We start from the raw sequence: 20,474 nt of genomic DNA, 5'->3' as shown, positions 1-20,474 counted from the left end.
CCCAAAATGTACCTATGATTTCATGTGCAATAAGTGCAACTCCTAGTGCTATTAGAGTGGTTTCAGTTTCTAAGGTCATTGGTTTGGTTCAATGGGGTCATCCTTTAAAAATCGACCCCTAGAGATCCTACAAACTAGGGTCATTGGTTCCAAGCATTAGGGTCATGGTTTGCCAACTGACCCCCCTAGGGGCATTAAATTCCCACGCCTCATTTGCCATGTGTCTGTGTGTGGAGCTTGTGTGGCCTCTCTGCTTGTGGTACCTGGGTGTCACCTCTGGAAGAACTTGGAAGGCCCTAGATGTTGGAATGGTCACCTCCCCATCTGTAAGCCCCCATATGAGGAGAGCGTGGGGGAGGGAGACCTAGGGCAGGATGTGCCCAAAGAGAGATTACCTGGATGTGTGGATCTGGGACAGATCTGGAGCATTAATGGTTGGTGGGGTATCCCAAGGATGAAAGGCTGCATCAGGAGCTGCTCATGTGCACGAAGATGGCGGGGACACATTGTCTTGGATCAGGCCTGGCATGAGGCACTCAGAGGACAGCTTCAGGATGACACAATGCGTGGAGTCATGGCTGGACTGTGGGCAGGATTGCGACCTGCAACAGACACCAGCAGATGGCATCAGCATGGCGAGCCATATGGCGAGGGTAGTGGGCAGGCGAAGGGCCTGCAACAGACCCTGATGATGGTGCATAGGTTGGTGCAGCAGAAGCAGGGGGAACAGGCGCTGACATGGCAGGGGATGGAGCAGCACATGGCAGCCCATATGGAGGGCTGGTTGGGCTGGGCAAAGCCAGCCAACCAGGCCCTATCTAGGGCTGGCCAAGGGCTCAGCCCTTGCATGGAAGTGTGGTCCAAAGGCCCTAGAAAAGAGAGCCCCAAAGGGGCGTTTATATACAGTCCAGGTCAGGGCCTGGTGGGCCTGTTTGGGTCGGCCATAGGCAGCCTGACTGGTCGGTTTTATGACCCATATCCAGTAGCCAGCAGTTCCAGGGCAGAAAGGAGCAGCAGGAAGCCTACTCTCTGGGCCTATCTACAGGAGGTGAGAGAGTGCAACAGGTGCTGCAGACTTAGCTCTAGGGAGAGGCTGGACCTTGGCTGTCTTCTAGGGCAGCAAGGTGCTGAGATCATCATACCTTCTGGAGCAGCCATTCACAAGCAGGTTGGAGCAGTGGAACAGGGACCTGTGTGCTGCAGACAAAGCTTGGCAAGGGCTGCCCACCTAGGCTGATTCACAGGCAGTAAGGTGGAGAAGAACACATTGGACGGAGAGTCTACAAATGCTCGAGGTGGAGCACACGGGCTCGAGACTAGAGATAACTGGTTGATAGGAGAAGGACCTTGTGGTAAGATCAGAGGACCACACCATTGGTGGGACTTTGGATCTATATCTTTTGTATTGTGTCCATAGTTTTGGATGAAAATATATTATTTTGGTGGTTTCTCTATCTGGCTGGTTCATTGTCTATTGATGAGTCTGCACATCTATGTGATGCACATTAAGTAAAGAAGTTTGTGATTCCACACCCCACACCACATTGCGTGAGCTCCATAAGTCTTCTGCTGTGCGTACCCTCTGTTGGGTCATTTCTAACACTAGAGCCCTTCCTTTACCCTTCCTTGCTGTTTTGAGTCTTCTTCCCTACCAGAGGTCTCTCATTCTGAAGTGGATTTTGGAGCTTTCTTCGTGACAGTTCTCCTCCCCTTGGTGTTTCCTACTACTGGCATGCTTCTTGGACCTGGACGCCTCCATTCTGAGCCATTTCTAGAGGTTTTCTTGACTTTCTTCGCGACAAAAGTCTTCCCTTCTTGCATCTGAGACCATATTCAAGCTGAATCAGGCTCCGTTTGTTGGCCGGATTCTTATCTTCTCCTTCTGCTTCGTGCTACTGTCATTCTTGCTAAGTTTCTGCAAGGTTGGATGCCCTGCCGTTGGCCTGAGAGAGGATTGGGACACTGGTTGTGATACTCTCTTCCTGGGGGTGCAGTGGCAAGCCTTGGGCTCAGTAATGGCTCTGATCTCTGTGGATGCATTGCTTGGCATGCTGTCGGGTTGTTCTACTTGTGTTATGCATGGCTATTGAAGGGAAACAAGAGAATAGCATTGGGAGTTGACCATGGGCACAGCCATGGGTTGGAATTGTACTTGGTTGCACCTGCGGGTGAGCTCTTGAAGGGAGTCCCTTGTCTTTGAGCTAACCAGTAATTAAATAAATACTGCAAGGGGCGCCAAGTGTTGGGGCTAACAGGTGTCACTTTGCATGTTTTTGAGTAGGGGCATTCTAGCCTCCCTTGTTTTAAATGGTTCAGTGATGCTGTGCTGTTAAGTTATATGCTCTAGGAATTGCTTGTGGGCAATGGCAATGGTTCATGTTGGCTGTATTTCAGATTTGTGAGATAATAGTGTCAGTTACACTGCCCTTTGTCAATCAAAGGCGGGTTACACTTCAGAACCTTGTGGCTGCTCCACTTAGATCCCCTCCAGCAAGTGTCCCTCTAGAAACCCTGGTACTGAGTACAGCTGTCTAAAGAACAAAGCTCCTGATGCACTCCTGAACCGAGCCCTGAATCTTCCAAAAGGTAACCCCATACCCTCCGCTGCATATGATTTCCCAGGCTCCAACAACAAGTCCTTGACTGGGTCTGCCACACGTCTCCACTATATGGGCAACTAGGCCACCATGGAATGGCATCCTTGACAACTGCTCATGTCAGTGTCATAGTCTCCTTGAAGCCCCTGACAAAACAACCATCGTGCAACAAGCGCCAAGTGCCTCTATCTGTCTTCAGCCTCCATTCTCCTAGCTAGGAATAACAGGACAAACAAAATGCCAATGCTTTTCTGAACTCATTAAAATGCTTCACAAAGAATACATACCTTGGGAACACCTCCTCACCTCCATCAGAATCCACTGTCTGGGAGCTCATGGCTGTTGGTGAAAGTCCATCCACTACAGCACCAGACTTGTCTAAATCTGAACTGCTGCAGCAATATGTCTCCATCCCCATCATGCCTGCAATCTGAAGGTCCAGCGTCATACTAGTGATGAGTCATATGTCCTCAGTCCCATTGGCTTAGCGACTCTGGCTCTCCTTCACCGCTTCTAAAAAGACGTGGACACGTAGGCTCCTTGGATCACTCTTCCTAACATCAATACATTACCCCATTGTTTGCATATCTAACCTCAATAGTGCAGTGTTGCAACCAGAAGGAAAGCTTCACGTGCCTCCTCATCGTCCGTATCTTTATCCTGCAGTTTTGTGCATAATGTCCAGGTTATTATAGTAGAAGTATTTCTTCTTTTCCTCCACCCATCTGAAGAGTCTTTATCCTCCTCTGAAACATCCGTGCCCTACTTACCCATTGGCATTCTCGTTGCCCAAAGCAATAGAAGCCATACTTGTTACCAGCTCCATATGTTCTCTCTCCCAGGCTTCCTCTTGCAGTAGCAACAGGTACCCATTGGATCACACTACCTTATATCACACTCCAACAATGTGCACACAAGTATGATCATTAACACAAACATGTCTCGAGAATATATCATGCTCAGCTCAATACAAAAGCGGCCCTCAATGCACTCCATGCCTACAGCCTGATGTACTTGCATGCTAGATGCTGCTCCAAACAAGAACCAAAATGGGTGTCAGAATCATGCTTAAGCGGAAGCACAATTTCTGGCTAAATAACTTAATAAACTTAGGGTTCAATTAGCCATTAATCAGAAACTAAACAAGTTGAATAGAATTCATCAGGTCAGGGTTGAGAGAGAGAGAGAGAGAGAGAGAGAGAGAGAGAGAATAAGAAGAAGCAGAAGAAGGAGAGAGAGAGAGAGAGAGAGAGAGAGAGAGAGAGAGAGGGGGGGGGGGGCGGGGGGCAGAAAATGATGGGACCAAAATAGCACCAAGAGAAAGAGGGGGATGAAAAAGTGGAGCCTCAATTACAAGTGAATGCCAAGTCACGGAAGATTTAAAACTTACTCGAAATAGGCTTTTAGCTTCTTACACGAATCCCCATCGCTAAGGCCTAGCCCAGGGGCAGGCCAAAAATTACACACATATCATTCAAGGTTTGGGAGAGAGGGCAGAGAAAAGAAAAGACACCGGCACCCGATATTGTGTGAATGAGGTACAACCCCTACCTGGGCTAATCCCATGTATATTTCTTTACTCCAATGATGCAAGGCTTTAATTACAATAGTAATCCAACTGGACAAAACCCAAGGTAACCTGGAAGTCTTATAGCATAAATATATTCCAAAATGATTACAATGGTCTCCTCAAGTAGTGCAAAATGGGGTATGAGACTCCAAAGTAAGAAAAAGTAGCCACTGGCAGTCCCTGGAGATATCCAGATGAAGAAAGGCCAAAGATCCTCTGAGTAGAGCCAATCTCAGCAAAATACCAGGGCTGAGATCTATAGATCACTGTATGGGCACCAACCTGTTTCTCAAACTCTGAAACACAAAACTTCAGATAAGTTGTTGGGCATTCAGTAAATATTTTGCTGCTTCAGAAGCACATGGGCCTCAAGAGACTTGGCCATCTACTCCTAGGCCGTGGTCTTGAGATTTGGTCTGCAGTAAGATTTGGTCAGCAGTAGGATGAAGTGAGGGAGCTCGCATTTCTATTGGGCAGGCCTTCACTTCAGAGGTCTTTGATCACGGGCAGCTGATTGGAAGCCGAAATGTGTGGATGGGTATCCTACTTGGGGATATCTAATTTGTGATACTCAATGTTTATGCACCAGCATGCTGCGCTCCCTTCTAGCACCAGCTTACCAATTGGTTACTAGATGTGGACTGATGGATTTTTGGAGGTGACTTCAACAATCTGGAGCTTAAGGAGAACCAACTTAGAGAGGCATGTGGATGGCAGAAGCAGTTTATTTTCTCTATCAAAAGAAGATGTGATGCATGGTAGGAGGCCAGGTTCACTAGGACCTAGGGGAGTCTACAGCACTCCTTTGATCAGCATTGCCATGCCAGGCACTTGGAGAGATTGGAAATTATGTGGATGATTGGGCATACCAGAGAAGGGTCCACTGGGACTTTGCTACGCACAATGAGGTCAGATCACTCCCCCGTTTTCTTACATCTTGAGCAACCGTGCTAGGAGCTCCTTCAAAGGGGAAGGAGGATCTCAGATGCTTTCTTTTGAGGTGCAGCAGGCCATAGCACAGATTTGACTAGTAGAGGATGCCCAGCCACAGGATGGTTGGGTCATCACACCCTCAAAGCTATCTGGGAGCAGAGCACAGAGAGTTTTGGAAAACTGCCAAAAGGTGGGAGCATTTCTGCAAGCATGGCCTGCATGCATTTTCTACATCTTCAAGGATCAAGGTATCCACTGGCTGTTGGTGCCTTCTCAGGCCACCGTAGGCAGTGAACTGGACACTGAGGGGCGGGAACCAGTTTCTCTCTTCAATGCCTCACAGATTGCTAATTTTTTGTATGGTTTCCAAAAGCTTCTAATAGATGGTTCTTTCTTCTGGAATGGACAAAGCCCACGTAATGCTCCACTCCAGCAATGATCGACACATTTACATTCCCAAACGTAAAGAAAAGTAGGAGCTCGATTGTCGACAATTACACACACATGAAGAAATCATTGGAGATTTCAGGGTTAGAGAGTACGAATATGTTTGCGGTCTTTGTATGCAACGGTGATATGTGGAACAGCTATTTTAGAACTGCAAACCAAGATTGTATGGCTCACCCAAGATTGTATAGATCTTCCAAAATGACATTAATAACACAATTCATTTTGCTCTCAAACCCTATGTGGACTTTCATAAACAAAGTGGGTAACAGCAACTTGGAGTTACATAGTTCATTATACTAGAACTGGGATGCTGGACAAAAGGAGAGAAAAATAAATACAGGCAAGGACTCACTGGAGCTGAGAAATAAGCGTACATATTACACTTGATACAGCCAATCATTTTTTATTGATGACGACTTTGGGAGCCATTCCTGCAAAAGAATAATGAGTAAAGGCAAAAGATTTTATGATGCAACACCTACGAGCTAGAACTCCAAACTCACCCAATATGATGGGAAAGGGAAGCAGATAGAGGCTCTTTGCAAATTGATTCAGGATACAAACACGAAAGCATGGATGCTTGGGCAGATGAATACAAGCAAGGGCTCATTGGAGCTGAAAAATACATGTAAATCACAATCATTTTTCGTTGTTGACAACTTTGGGAGACAATCCTGCAAACGAATATTAAAAAAAGGCACAAGAATTCATAATGTGACATTTGCAAGCTACAACTCCCAAACTCACCCAATATGATGCCAAAGAAGGTGGAGCCACTTAGCAAATTGAGGTGGATGCTTGAGCTCACAGGCTTTTGATTAGAAAATAAAATTATCAGAAGAGACAACAAACGTTGTAGAAAATTTCAACCTAATGATCGAGTTATGAAAAGCTCTTGGTACACACTGAAATAGCATTCTAGACCATGCTTCAAGTACTTTAAGAATCACACGGCAGAAAATCCCAAAAGTTGCAACGTTGCCTCAGCAGCAAAGTTTGCTAGGTCTCAAAAGAGCAATGGAGTCTACAAAGAAAGGAGGCTGTTACAAGCAGGGAAACTCGTGTTCCGGAAGAAGAAAGTACAGCACTAAATATAAAAAATTCACTGGGCACATCCTTATAAGAAAATAGCGTCCTTGTGGCTATGTGTGCACATAGCCAAGTTTCGAATAAAAACAGAAGGCTTTGCTCTTGCATTTTGATGCAAGGGTTTTCATAGGTTTCTCTTTAAACGCTCTGCTGAGTTGTCCGAAAGCCGTGGTTTACTGTATATCTCTACGCGCATATCGAATTGTATGCCTCCGCAGCCAGAGCTCATGCATAAGAATGTGAAAACTATCATAAGGCCTTGGAGGGTTGTTCCATTCAAAGTGAGCAGAGGCGGCCTTAGCAGCGAGCTGTAGTTCACTGTACTTTGCTTCTGGCACAGCTGACAAGTATTTTTTCAGCTTGTGCACTTGTTTAGAGCTGGCAATTAGAGAAAACCGCTGCCAATCCAGAATATCTTGAAAGGGCAGTCCCTGAAGGTAGCCGTTGGAGACGATTACTGGTACGCATCCCAGGCGCATCCCATCCACTATGCTACGGCTGTGCCCCACTGAAGCGAAGCTCAAACAGAACTTACTGTTTGATAATTTTTCCCAATACGCAGCCGACTGATAATCCTCAGAACCGAAAACGAAATCTGAATCTTGTTCCCATTGCTTAGATGCTGAAGAAATGGGGTAACTGATCACGTAGACGAGGTTGGGGCGATCATGGTCCTCCATGTTCTCGCTGTACGAAGGCCAATTTGTCGCCTGAGCTCTGTAGGGAGGCATGGTGAGATCCTTGTGAGGAAAGAATTGCGGATCAACCAGTCCATCACCCAATTCGGAGGCACCGTCTCCACCACCAAACAGCTCGGCGCAGGCCAGCCAGATCGCATTCTTCTGCAGCTCCAGGACGTTTCTGGCGTCGGCTGCTTTGAATCGCCGGCAGTCAGCGAGAAAGTGGTCCGCGCCCAGCGTTCGCTGCCAGTACGGGTAGCGATCCCGCAGCTCCTGCACCAAGTCCTTGAGGGCTTTTCCCACGCTGACCGAAGAGTTTCTCTCTATGGCGCCGAGGGAGACTGGAATGAAGAAGAGGTGGGCAGCGTCTACATCGTCGGTGACGAATTCGCTGGAGGAGAGGCTGCTGAAAAAGGCCTCAGAAGCGTCCTGGGGAGCATTTTGTTGGGGGAGGAGGGATCGGAGGTCGTAATCGAGAAAGCCAGGGATGGGAGGATAGATGAAGATCTTGAAGGAGGAGAGCATGAGGCCATAGTTGGAGAGGAAGTAGCTGGGAGAGGAGAGGAGGTCGAGCGATGGCGAAGCGATTGTGGAGAGGCAGAGCAGGAGCAGAAGTAGCGAGACGGAAAGCAAGCGAGGAGGGGACGCCATAGCCAGAAAGCTGCAAGCTTTCTGTGTTATTCTACGTCGTCGTCGTCGTCGTCTTCAAGCTTTCCTTCTTATTTGAGGTCGTCCTCTTCTCTTCTACAGCGAGGAAGCCACAGCCAGCGAGCTGCAAGCTTTCTGCAATATTCTCCTTCGTCGTCTTCGTCGTCGTCTTCAAGCTTTGCTGCTTCTTGGTTGTCGTCGTCTTCTCCGCTAAAGCGAGGGAGCCACAGCCAGCGAGCTGCAAGCGTTGGGGTGTGATGTTGAAGCCGTCTGTGTGTGTGTGGATACTAAGATCCTAAGGCAGAAGAACTAAATCGCCATAGCCGGCGAGAATCGAGCTGTTGTGTGGGTTGAAAGCGTAGGAAGAGCAAGAGAGAAGGGCAAGTTATGCAGGCGAAGAGCTTGGTCGCCATAGCCTGTTTGTCGTGATAGTACCCCTTAGCCGCCCACCTCAACCCCCCCCCTACCGTGGTCAGGTCATCTCTAAGAGGGCATTCCCATGCTCCAGTTTCCTTATCCTATCTAAAATCTCACACATAGTTCCCCATAGGAACCTCGCATGGAGAACTCGGCTCCTCGAGGTAGCTGCCGCTACTATCGGTGAGAAAACAAGTTGAACGATGTTCAAATGGCATGCCTCTGACTAGGTTGCTGTAGGCAGCCTTTCCATCATGGCTCTAACTCCAAATTGGACTTGAATCCTCCACTATTGTCCAATTGGAGTTTCAGCATAGCAAGGTCGTGAACAATTACGTGATCAAGTGATGGCAAGAAAGAAAATATGCAATTATCTCCCTCCTTATATAATTAATTCATGGGAAGAATGAATAAAAAAGTATGCTTTTGGGTCAATTTTGGAAGGAGTGTTTTAGTCCTTTAGATCAATCTAAAATTGTACACGTGGCTTAAGGAGAGCTCACAAAAGTTTTGCTTTTCTATAAAGCACATTTCAAACCCTTGGATCTTCATAAAGATCAATGCCTATAATCACGACACATAGCTTAACGAGGGCTTAGAAAAGAAAAACTTCCTTCTAGGCTGCCTACTGTAAATAAAAAGAAGAAAAAACAAGGGGAAAAGGTGGAGATCATGTGCCCACAACCAATCACCAAAAAACCTTCCTCAAAATGGTGCGTGGAAAAGGGGGCAAAAGCTGAGAGAGAGAGAGAGAGAGAGAGAGAGAGAGAGAGAGAAGGGGGAGAAAAACATGGAGGGTTTCAAGGGGTAACTAGGGTGCGGCAGGAGCTATAAATGATGAAAATCATTCATAAGGATCCAAAATAAGGAACAAGTTGAATGACATTCAAATGGCCTGCCCTATGGCCCTAGAAGCAAAAGCACAAGTAACAGCAAATGAGGAGGAGCAATTGGCTGCATCAGGCAGGTGTGGAGGTTGGGAGTGGGGGGAAACGAGAGAGAGAGAGAGAGAGAGAGAGAGAGAGAGAGAGAGTAATAGAAAGTAGGAAGTGAAATAGTAAGGAGAGAAAAAGAGGGAGGAAAAGGTGGAGATGGCATGTTCCAACCAATGGGAATTAAGAGAAATCACCCACAAAAATCCAGAACCCGTCCAACACTGCCACTTGGCGAGCCCAACATAGAATATTTATCATCTCCGAGCCAAAAACCGATTACTATAGCCTTTCCCCACGGGCAAGCCAAAAAGAAGATGAATTGGATGGGTAGCATGGAAAAGAGGGCTGAAAGCTGTGTGTGTGTGTGTGTGTGAGAGAGAGAGAGAGAGAGAGATTTCCACCAAAAAAGTGTGTGTGTGTGTGTGTGTGTGTGTGTGTGAGAGAGAGAGAGAGGGGGGGTGAGAGACATAGAGAAAATAGAGAAAAAGATGGATAGCAACTGAAACTTGCACCAATCATAAAAAATCCATGTCATTTTCATTTATGAAGGGAAGTAGCCTTTACTAAAGCCTTCCCTCCCCAAGGCAGGCCAAAAATAGCAAGATGAGGATTTTAAGGGATACAAATAGCAAGTGCATCTTAGCCCAATCACAAAAATATGTTTTTGTAAAAAATAAAAGCCTGAATTTTCTCTTTTGGAAAACAGGCATCGGTCACTATACCAAACGCCCTCTGGGGCAGGCCAAAAATGGTGGAGATCAAAACCAAAATCTCAACACATAAATAAATCAATCAATTTTTAGCTTTTTCAAGACAAACGGCCAAACCAAAGACCCTTTCCTAATCGCTCCTATGCCTGAAATCTATAATTAACTTCATTAGTTCCCAATTAACCTAAGTATACCTTCCAATTAATTCGACAAAGCCTCTGCTCTCACTTCCGTCTTTCTCTCCCCTCCTGCACTCCCTCCCCACGCTCCCTCCCCCTCTCTGCTCTCACTTCGCTCTGTCTCCTCTCCTTCAGCCCCCCCCCTCTCCCTCCCTCCCTCCTCTTCCTCGGTCTGCTCTCTCTCACTCCGCTCCCTCTTCTCTGCCACCCCCCTCTCCCACTCTTCATCGACAACCACTTCTAAGTGTATCCCCTCCCCCCTTTATATAATCGCTCGTCAACTCGAAAGGAAGGTTTCAGAACGAAAGTTCTGGAACACGATTAATCTGATTACGGTTCGATCAATGTCCCCTCAACCTTAGTCAATCACCACACTTAGGTTAATCGGCCCCCCCAAACATAAACAATTTAATTAAAACGGGTTTTTCCTCACACTGGGGGCCCTATTATTACTAAATTTGTAGATATTAGCCGCAATTGTAGGATGGCCTGGTTTTTCGTAGTCTTTCAACCAATGTCAAGGTTTGCAGCGCCAAATTTTTGCCTTGATAGTAGCATTCTACTCGCTCGAGTGTTCCCACGCTCTCTTTCTAGACCTGCACCTGAATTTTCTCATGAACCTCCGTCTACACGGGGGAATACTCCCTAACCTAGGCCATCAGAGACAAGGTGAAGTCGTTAGAGGACACAGCTGATACTACACCACTACCCAGCAACCTCGTGTTGGGTCCCCCCCCTCATCCATGGTGGCCACCATCAAAACCTGTGTGGCGGAGTGTGATTGTGAGGATTGAGGGCGCCTCCATGTATCCGTCACTCTACCGCCTCATAGGTGGACTTCTTCAACGAGGTTGGGGGGATTTTCCTCGGCGAAGGTTCATGAAAAATTGATCTCAACTTTGCAAAGTCAAGCTAGAATTTGATACTTTTACTATGAAGTTTGTGCCCATCACTTCCTCGATGTCCTCATCTCAAGGCTCACATCTCTCACCTCTCTTTCTCTATAGACTTTCATGTTCAAATAAGAGTATTTCAAGACAAGATAATTTTTGCTAGTCAATTGTTTTATCTAAATTAAGAAAATGCCAAAATTTTGTGTTTCCCATCTATTTCTCTTTGAGAGCTTCATCCTTGCTAATCACTTGGTCCCACTCTTATATAACGATATACTAGACTCATTGTTGTTGCCTCCTAAGGTTGTCATTCCTTTGCTAGAGTACAAGTAATGATAAGGCATATAATGACACATACTTAACAATATAGACATTGTTATTTCCTCCCATGGAAATAGGAATGAGTAACACATAATACTATACTACACAAGTTTATTCCCAACAACGATGAGAAGAGGTATAAGAGGACAAAATGTATCATTTATTTTTTAAAAGACATGATCGACAAAAAAAAGGCTCTTTTTTTTTTTTTGGTGGGGGAAATTAGATTTTGTATTAAGGGGGGTGGTCAGCCCCAACAAAAAAGGGGATACCAAGAGACCATATACGAAAAATTGGCCCATGATATGGGCTTATGGCCATAGGCCTATGTTGTAAGTAGCGAGGTGTTGGAGAGCTATCCAGGGTGGATGAGGGCTCAAACGTGGAGGAGGTTGAAACTAACGAGGGGCTCAGGATGAGGGCTCAAACGTGGAGGAGGTTGAAACTAACGAGGGGCTCAGTCGTATTGATGGCTAAGCTGAAGTCCCTCAGATTATTGCTAACCATGGCCAGGATGGTTGTTTCTCTATAACCAGGGGGGGTGTCTTTGATAGAACACCTTTCTCTTTCTGAATTCCCATAGGGCCAAAAAGACTCCAGCTCTCAAGTATGGCAAGGGTGGATGGTAGTGAGGTGGAGTCCCCTAGAAGTGAAATCTTCCATTGTGAAGCTATACAAAACCGCTTCATGGGCACTATGTACTACTGCCTCCAGCCGACGAAGCCATATCTGTCTAGCGACAGTGCAATTCTAAAACAAGTGACGTACCAGCTCTATATCCTTTCCACAAAGTGGGTAGACTGAATCTATGTTACGAGAAAGTATTTCTCAAAGCTCTTGTTTAGATGCTTTACAGTGGGGGTAGAAGGCAGATTCATGCAAGATCATGAAGAAATCATAGAAGTAGTTCATGCTCATTTCCAAAATTTACTGAGAGAGACGGAAATCCTTTCAATAGAGAAGGCCAGAGCATGAAAGCGGGTTAGGGAAAAAAAGGTCTCCAATTTTGATAGTAATTTTTTGGATAGGGACCTCTCCCTAGAAGAGTTAAAAGAGGCAGTAGACCAGATGGGAAAGGGTAAGATGCCAGGAGAAGATGGATTACCGAAAGTTTTATCAAACTTTTTGGGATACTGTGGGGCCCTATTTATTAATGCTCTAGAAAGAATCTAAAGAAAATGGTTTTCTAGACCCAAGGATCAATCCATGAATGATAAAATTAATACCCAAAGGGTGTCCAAAGGATGAACTTAAAAATTGGCGACCACTAACAATGTTGAATTGCAGTTACAAAATTTTTGTGAAAGCACTCGCCATTAGACCGAGGCCAAAGATGCAGGCTTGGATCAGAGAGGAACAAACAGGATAGGAATATTCTGGAAGCCATCCCGACTCTTTGGGAAGTGCTCGAGCTGGGAGAAGAAACCCAGCAGGACATATGTTTCCTAAAAGTGGACTTTGACAAAGCCTACGATAGGATGGAATGGGGATTTATTCTATCGTGTCATTAAAGGACTTGGGCCAATCTTTACCTCATTTGTAGATCTCCTACTGTGTCAAGCCAGAGGGAAAATAGAGATCAACGGTAAATTCTCTCCTTCCTTCCCTCTATAGAGATCCATCAGACAAGGTTGCCCCCTAGCTCCGCTTCTATTTGCTATGACAGCAAATGCCTTGGGATGGTTAGTAAATTATGGTTTGGTCACTGGAAACATCAAAGGGATCCAAGTAGAAGAGGGTAGACAAATCATTTGTCAACAATTTGCAGATGACACCAATCTAACACCAAGCAATGATGAGCACTCTGTTAGAAAAACTTTGGAATGCCTCAATGTTTTCTGTCTAGCTTCAGGGTCCAGAAACAACCATGAAAAAGCTGGCATTTTTTGCACGATGAACCCACCGCCTCACTTTTTTATCAATAAAGGCTGCAAGGAAATAAAAAAAGGAGAAGTCTTCAGACTCTTAGGCATCCCCATGGGATTCGAATGCTCAATGAAAGACAGAGGGGAATGCATGATTGATCGCGACTCAAAGATAACAGATGGCAAGGTCTCCAACCAACACTAGCCAAAAGGAAATTTGTATTAAACCACTACATCTACCCTTTGATCATATACTTTATCTATTAATGGGCTCCTACAGGAAAGATTTTGGTCCAAATTAATAGACTTTTCATATATTTTCTGTGGGGAGGAGATGCTGACCACCATAAGGTTGTAAGGTTGCCAAGGTAAAGTGATCTTTTTGTACGATGCCAAAAGAACGAGGAGGTTTGAGGATAGTAGATGTGGGAAAATATTCTTCTAGGTTTATGGGAAAGTGGATATTAAAAGAGTTGGAAGATCCAGTTGGGCCACGCTAATACTTAGAAATATCAAAAGAGTCAAGCTTCACAGGTACAAACATTGGCAAAACATCCCAGTGGGTACAATTCCTTTTGGTAAAGAAGAATGTGTTGCTAAAAGATCCGACCTATGGAAGAGTATGTGGGCAGATTGGGAATCGATGAGACACTACATAAGATGGAAGGGGTTTTCAAGGAAGATCGACACCTTCTGCGTGAAGGATTTAATTTGGTTTTCTCTGATCTGGCCAAAAGAAATATTATGAGATGAGACTATCAAAGATGCTTTGATACTCAGAAAAAAAGAAATTCGCATTTGGGAGGACATGTGGAATAGAGACCAAAGGGATTGGTTGGATAACAGAACTCTGATGATCAGGTTTTGACTTAACAGATTTGATGTGTTGCTACTACAGGAGAGACAGACTATGGACCAGGGACTCTCGTCCGTGGATGGGCGGAAGATTGGAACCCTCTACTAAAGAATTTAGATGGGCAGGTCAAAATCAGTTACACCCGGTCGCTATCTGGGTTGAAGGACAAGAGGAACTGATCAAAAAACTCAATCTAAAGTGGCACAGAAGAGATTCAGAAGAGGTGTGGACCAAAAAATTTTCAAAGTGTGGGATAAGGAGATCCCTGAGAAATAGTCATGCTTGCTTTGGCTAATTTTACAGCAAGGAGTTTAGACAACCAAGCGAGCTGTAACAAGGAGACAGATTTTGCAAACGGTGCTACAAAGATCTTGAAGGCATTCCTCATCTCTTCCTCAATTGTAGTTTCTCTAGATCTCTATGGATATGATTTAGAAACATCTCACCTTTTTTCCGCTCAACTACACGTATATGTTGCTACTTGGAGACACTCTGAGCAGAGCCCCATCAAATTGGAATTTCATTCGTACCTTTGCTATTTGGACCATTTGGGTTCAAAGGTGCAGTAAAGGCAAGTGTTTGGAGAAATGATCAATATTGGTATCGCTTAAACTTCAAGGATTTAAAAAAAAAAAGATCAATATTGGTATCGCTTAAACTTCAAGGATTTAAAAAAAAAATAAAGGGAACACAAAGGGAATCATTATTTCCATCATAAGAGGTTTAATAGCAATGTATCTAAGGAATGTGTCTCGAGTCTCAACGCATGATATAGTCTAAGAAGAAATTTGAAAAGTTAATGAACCAATTATTTTTGCAATTATATGGAAGGAAAGAAGGAAAAGACTTCTCTTTGACCCTTACAAAGATAGTAGATAAGACATGAAATTTGGACTCTATGGACACCTAGGCAAGGTATATTAAAACAAGATTTGTAAATTATTTAACTATAATATTGTGATCATCACTATGCTTAAAAATCCAGCTTGTTCCTAAAATCTTCCCTTTAAACACTATTTTTCTTCACATTGACATATAAAAGCCTAAACATAAAACTTATTGAAACATGATAGGGATTTATTTAGATTTGTCATAGGCTTTGTCAAAGTTATTGTTTACATTTTAAGCCATTAATTGTTGTGTTGGATTTATGTTTTGGTTCATTCGTGCTATATCCAATGTCAAAATGAAAAGAGATCAGGACAAAAAATGTACCACAAAGAATGCCATGAAAATAAGGGTTGTAATAACATTAACATTTGTGAAAGTGAGGATATCAAGCATTTTGTAAATCTAGTTGCATGATCTCCAAATACCTACGTGAGTGTAATTTCACTATAAGGGAAATGGATGGTTTGTTGATTTTGTGAAATTGATAGCATAAGATATGTAAAGGAAGAAAATGTGGCTACATCTTCTATCAGCGAACAAAGAGAACTGATGCATGTAGTGATTAATTTTGCATCTTGTACCATGGAAGGGAGATTATCCAATTGCAACATGGGTGATCAACATTGAATGAGAGATCCCATGTATGCATTTATCTCTAGAAGAAGTGTGCAATGGGCTATTATAGAAGGAGAAATACAATTGCTCATCATCAGCAGATTTTACACAAGAATCCATGCATGGTCCATTGCATTGAATTCAATTGCATCGAATTTGTCTAAGTTAATGGAATGGTAGTGCAAATAACATAGAATTGTTATGCCAATTTGTATTTCATCTAAGTACCTACTGCTTTTATGTGTTTTATGTTGTTTATTGAATGGTCATATTTATTGTGTCAATCAATTTTCATGCTCAAAGAATTGGGGAGAATTCTTGCACATTGACGTCTAATGAAACAAATACTTTAATAGTGTTGGGAGGTCTTCACGACATTTGTTTTCAAGCATATTGCAAATCTAGCCCCACAGTATTGCAATAACCATTGAAGTGCAATTCAATTTCACTTTAATACCCAATGAGCTCAGCCATATCAAATATACCTAAGTTAATTGGACGGTAGATGTCACTTTATATTTTATCTTCATATTATACCTAATGCTTTTATGTATCCTTGGTTGTTTGTTTACTATGAAATGATCATAATTATTGTCTCAATCAAAGTTTATGTAGAATGCATGTATAAGGCCAATAAAATCAAGACTAAAATATTGATAGTACATCCTCAAGGCATTTGGCTTCAAGGCTTAGGCTAACTCTAGCCACACAATCTTCCAACAAATTTGTTATTACTTTATTGTGTGTGAGGGAGAGATTTATCAAAGAATGTAAGATCGTGCTAAATCTAGTGCAACTAGATGAGCATAAGAACTAAGGAGGCTCAAAGCACACTAAATAAGACATGACAGATAGTCAACATCTGTGGGATCCTCTGGTCTACACCTCTCCTTGTGGATATCCTCAATCCACATCTCCACATTATGTAGTCCACATCTTAGGGTGGCTACTTTAATGCATTCCTATTCCATACCTTAGCCTTTAATCTATGTGCTCATGGCACCACAACTCTCAACACCTCCCCTCGGTGCCATGAATCTTTTGACAAAATATGAAGAGGGGAGAGGAGAAGAGTGGAGATGAGGAGAGAGGGCACAGCTAGAGAGCACACCACAAATGACTAACTGTACACTAGAATTAGTTGAAAAAATAGAATATATACAAACCCTTTTAGGGTTAGGGTTAGGGGAGCTAACCCTTTCCTTTATAGCACTCTATAAGGTTAGTGCTATGCACATATGATCACGTGATGGTGCTATGCACACATGATCACATGATGTTGAGCGTGAACTCTCAACACCTTCCCTCAAGATCAACATCATGAAGTAGGCCTTCCCTCAAGATGATGATTCTGGGGAATCGAAGAAGGACTGAGCATTACATTCCATCACACCCCTTTAATGGGAATGTCCTTCCTCTGCATCAAACCAAGAGCTAGTCGGTGTTTCTCGAATAGCTCTTTACCGAGTGGTTTGGTAAAGATATCTGCAACATTTTCTTTGCTATCACAATGCTGCAGTGTGATGTCACCAAGTAACACTCTTTCTCTGATGAAGTGCTCTCTGACATCAATGTGCTTTGTCCTGGAGTGATATACTGGATTTTTTGCCAATGCTTGAGCCGATTGATTATCACAGTATATTGTTGTTGGCTTTGACTCATCAAAGTAATCGGTTTCTGACAATAGTCTTCTGAGCCATATAGCTTCACATGCACCTGTAGTGAGTGCTCTATATTCTGCTTCAGTCGAAGACAAAGAAACAGTTGGCTGTTTGTTTGACAACCATGATATAGCACCTTGACCAAGGAAAAATGCATATCCCTGTGTCGATCTCCTGGTCTCATGATCTCCAGCATAGTCACTGTCACAGTATCCATGCAACCGTGGATGACTTCCTCTGTATTCTATCCCAAATTGTCTTGTACCTCTGATGTATCTCAAGACTCTTTTGGCTGCATTCCAGTGAGATTGTTTTGGATTTGCCATAAACTGTGCTAGTGAGCTTACTGCATAACAAATATCTGGCCGTGTGATTGTCAGATATATAAGAGATCCAATGAGTTGCCTGTAGTATCTGTCATTGACTGTAGGCTTTTCTGAATCTTTAGTAAGTTTCAAACTCTGTTCCATGGGAGTGGCTGCAATCTTGCAATCTGCCATATGAAACTTCTTCAGGAGACTGTCAACATATTTGAGCTGACTCATGAATGTGCTATCGGAATCTCTCCAGAACTCAATTCCAAGACAATAGTGCATAAGTCCAAGATCTTTCATGTCGAACTCTGCAGATAAGTCTTGTTTTAATTTTCTGATGAAGCTATCCTTGCTTCCGGTCACAATCAGATCATCTACGTACAAAAGTGCAATAGTAATATCTTCCCCTTGAACTTTGTAGTAGAGAGTATGATCTGCATTGGACTTCATGTATCCCAGATCAGCAAAATACTTGTCAATTCTGCTGTACCAACTTCTGGGTGCTTGCTTTAAGCCATAGAGACTTTTCTTGAGATGGCAAACCTTGTTCTCTTGTCCTGGTTCAACATAACCTGCTGGTTGTTGCATGTAGACTTCCTCGTCTAGATAACCATTGAGAAATGCATTCTTGACATCGAGTTGATACACATTCCATTTGCTGAGTGTCGCCAGTGATATCAAGAACCGTATGGAATCCATCTTTGCTACTGGAGCATAAGTCTCATCATAATCTTGGCCATATTGTTGTGCAAATCCTTTTGCAACTAATCTGGCTTTGTATCTCTGAATACTGCCATCTGGATTGTACTTCACTTTGTATACCCATTTGTTGGCTATGGCCTTCTTGCCTGGTGGAAGGTCGCATAATTCCCAAGTGTTATTTTTATACAAAGCATCCATTTCTTCATTCATTGCAGTTTGCCATTCTGGCTTGTCTACTGCGTCTTCGAAGTACACTGGCTCTTCTGTAGCCATGATGGTAGTCATAAGAGCATAGTTGGTGGTTTCCACCTGAATTGCTTTGCCTTTCTGAGCATATGTCAATCTGGCTGGTGGTCTGCTTTCCCTAGTAGACCGTCTGAGCTGCTGTGGCATTGATTGGGGTGTTGCTGGCAATTCTTGCTCTTCTTCATCAACCTGTTCTGTAGGTGACTGTGAAGTCGATGCTTCTATCTCCTGTGTAGGTGAGGTTTTCCATTCTGATTCCTCATCGAAGATTACATCTTTGGAGATAATGACTTTGCGGTTGATGGGATCATACAATTTGTATGCTTTGCTTTCTTCACTGTAGCCAACCATGATGCATTTGCGTGACTTCGCATCCAATTTCCTGCGATGATCATCATGTATGTGGGCATATGCTATGCAACCAAATATGCGGAGATGCCCAATGCGTGGCTTTTGTCCAGTGAATGCTTCATAAGGAGTCATACCTTATATCGGTTCGGTAGGAAGCCGATTAAGCAAGTAGTTAGCTGTAGCTATTGCTTCTGCCCAATACTGATTCGGAAGATGCTTTTCACTAAGCATTGCTCTAGCACTGTCTGCTAAAGTCCCATTCTTCCTTTCAGCTCTTGCATTTTGCTGAGGAGTATCTGCACATGTGAATTGTCTTCGAATGCCGTGAGTTTTGCAAAAGTTCATGAATGCTGAAGACATGTATTCACCTCCTCTGTCTGATCTCATGACCTTGATCTTTCTGCCTGTTTGGTTTTCTACCATGGCTTTGAATTCTTGAAATCTGGCAAACACTTCAGATTTCTCTTTCAGAAAGTAGACCCAACAATATCTGTTGTAGTCGTCGATGAAGGTCAAGTAATAAAGTGAACCATTGATGCTGCGGGTCTGGGCATAACCCCATACATCTGTATGAATTAAATCAAGAATACCTCGTGCACGAGAGGTACTTCTGACAAAGTTGGTTCGCTTTTGTTTGCCAAAGCAGCATGCTTCACAAACCTTTCCAAGAAACTGTAGCTTCGGAATCCCAATTGCCATATTTTGATTCCTGAGATCTAACAAGTACTTGAAGTTGACATGACCATATCTCTTGTGCCATTTTGCAGATAGTGGCATCTGTTGCATTTGAGCTGACATGGCATGCTTATCTGGTACTGTAGCTAGCATCCTGTATAAGTGTCCTTCCTTAACACCTTTTGCTACTAGCTAACCTCTTTTGGATTTGTCTTTGATAGTGCATTCATCACCGTCGAAGATGACTTTGTAGTTGTGTTCCGTCATTTGACCTACTGACAAAAGGTTCTTGCTGAGCTTGGGAACCGCTGTCGATGTACCAAGGATCCTGTTCCACTTGGTCGACTTGATAGCTGAAATCCTCTTTGGGATTGAAATCAGTGTCTAGGTGCATTGTATCAGTCTGATGCAATTCCTCACTTGCAAGAAACATATTTCCATGTTCATTTGCAAAATGACTGTGACTAGAATGTCCACCACGATGATTTCCTCTTCCTCGGGAATTCCCTCGATTACTGCTGGATTGACCGCCTTGGTCATACTGCTTCTTGCGGCAATCTCTTTCATAGTGTCCAAACTTGTGACAATAGTTGCATTGAATGTTTGACACATTGGTGGATGCATTCCCTCGTCCTTGGAATCTATCTCGGTTGGAATGATTTCCTCTTTGCTGATTTTGATGTTGCTGAGGATGCTGCTGATGCTGATGCTGATTCTGACTTTGATTTTGTTGATGATGATGACCACTTTTCTGATATGATCTACCTCTGTTTCTGCCTTTGCCTCTGCTTCTGTCTGAAGCTGTGAATGCCTGATCATTAGAATGACCTTTACGTGCTTGAATGGCCTGAGTCCTGAGTTCTTCACCAAGTAGAA

At 43.7% G+C, this 20,474-nt stretch overlaps 1 protein-coding gene across 1 annotated transcript; it reads right to left on the bottom strand.

Annotated features, from left to right (window-relative positions):
• Positions 1 to 6,717: 6,717 nt before the first annotated feature.
• On the bottom strand, positions 6,718 to 8,403 carry LOC147906131 (putative glycosyltransferase At5g03795). The gene has a single exon (XM_087376631.1). The coding sequence runs from the start codon at positions 7,968 to 7,970 to the stop codon at positions 6,813 to 6,815; it is 1,158 nt and encodes a 385-aa protein (XP_087232757.1). The 5' UTR covers positions 7,971 to 8,403; the 3' UTR covers positions 6,718 to 6,812.
• Between the last annotated feature and the right edge of the window lie 12,071 nt (positions 8,404 to 20,474).

Source organism: Dipteris shenzhenensis, chromosome 1 (assembly GCF_047967505.1).
Source record: "Dipteris shenzhenensis isolate YYH24624 ecotype China chromosome 1, Dip_SZ_1.0, whole genome shotgun sequence".
In the NCBI taxonomy this organism is placed as follows: Eukaryota; Viridiplantae; Streptophyta; class Polypodiopsida; order Gleicheniales; family Dipteridaceae; genus Dipteris; species Dipteris shenzhenensis.
Note: the sequence above shows the minus strand (reverse complement) of the source record. Positions and strands in the feature narration are given on the sequence as shown.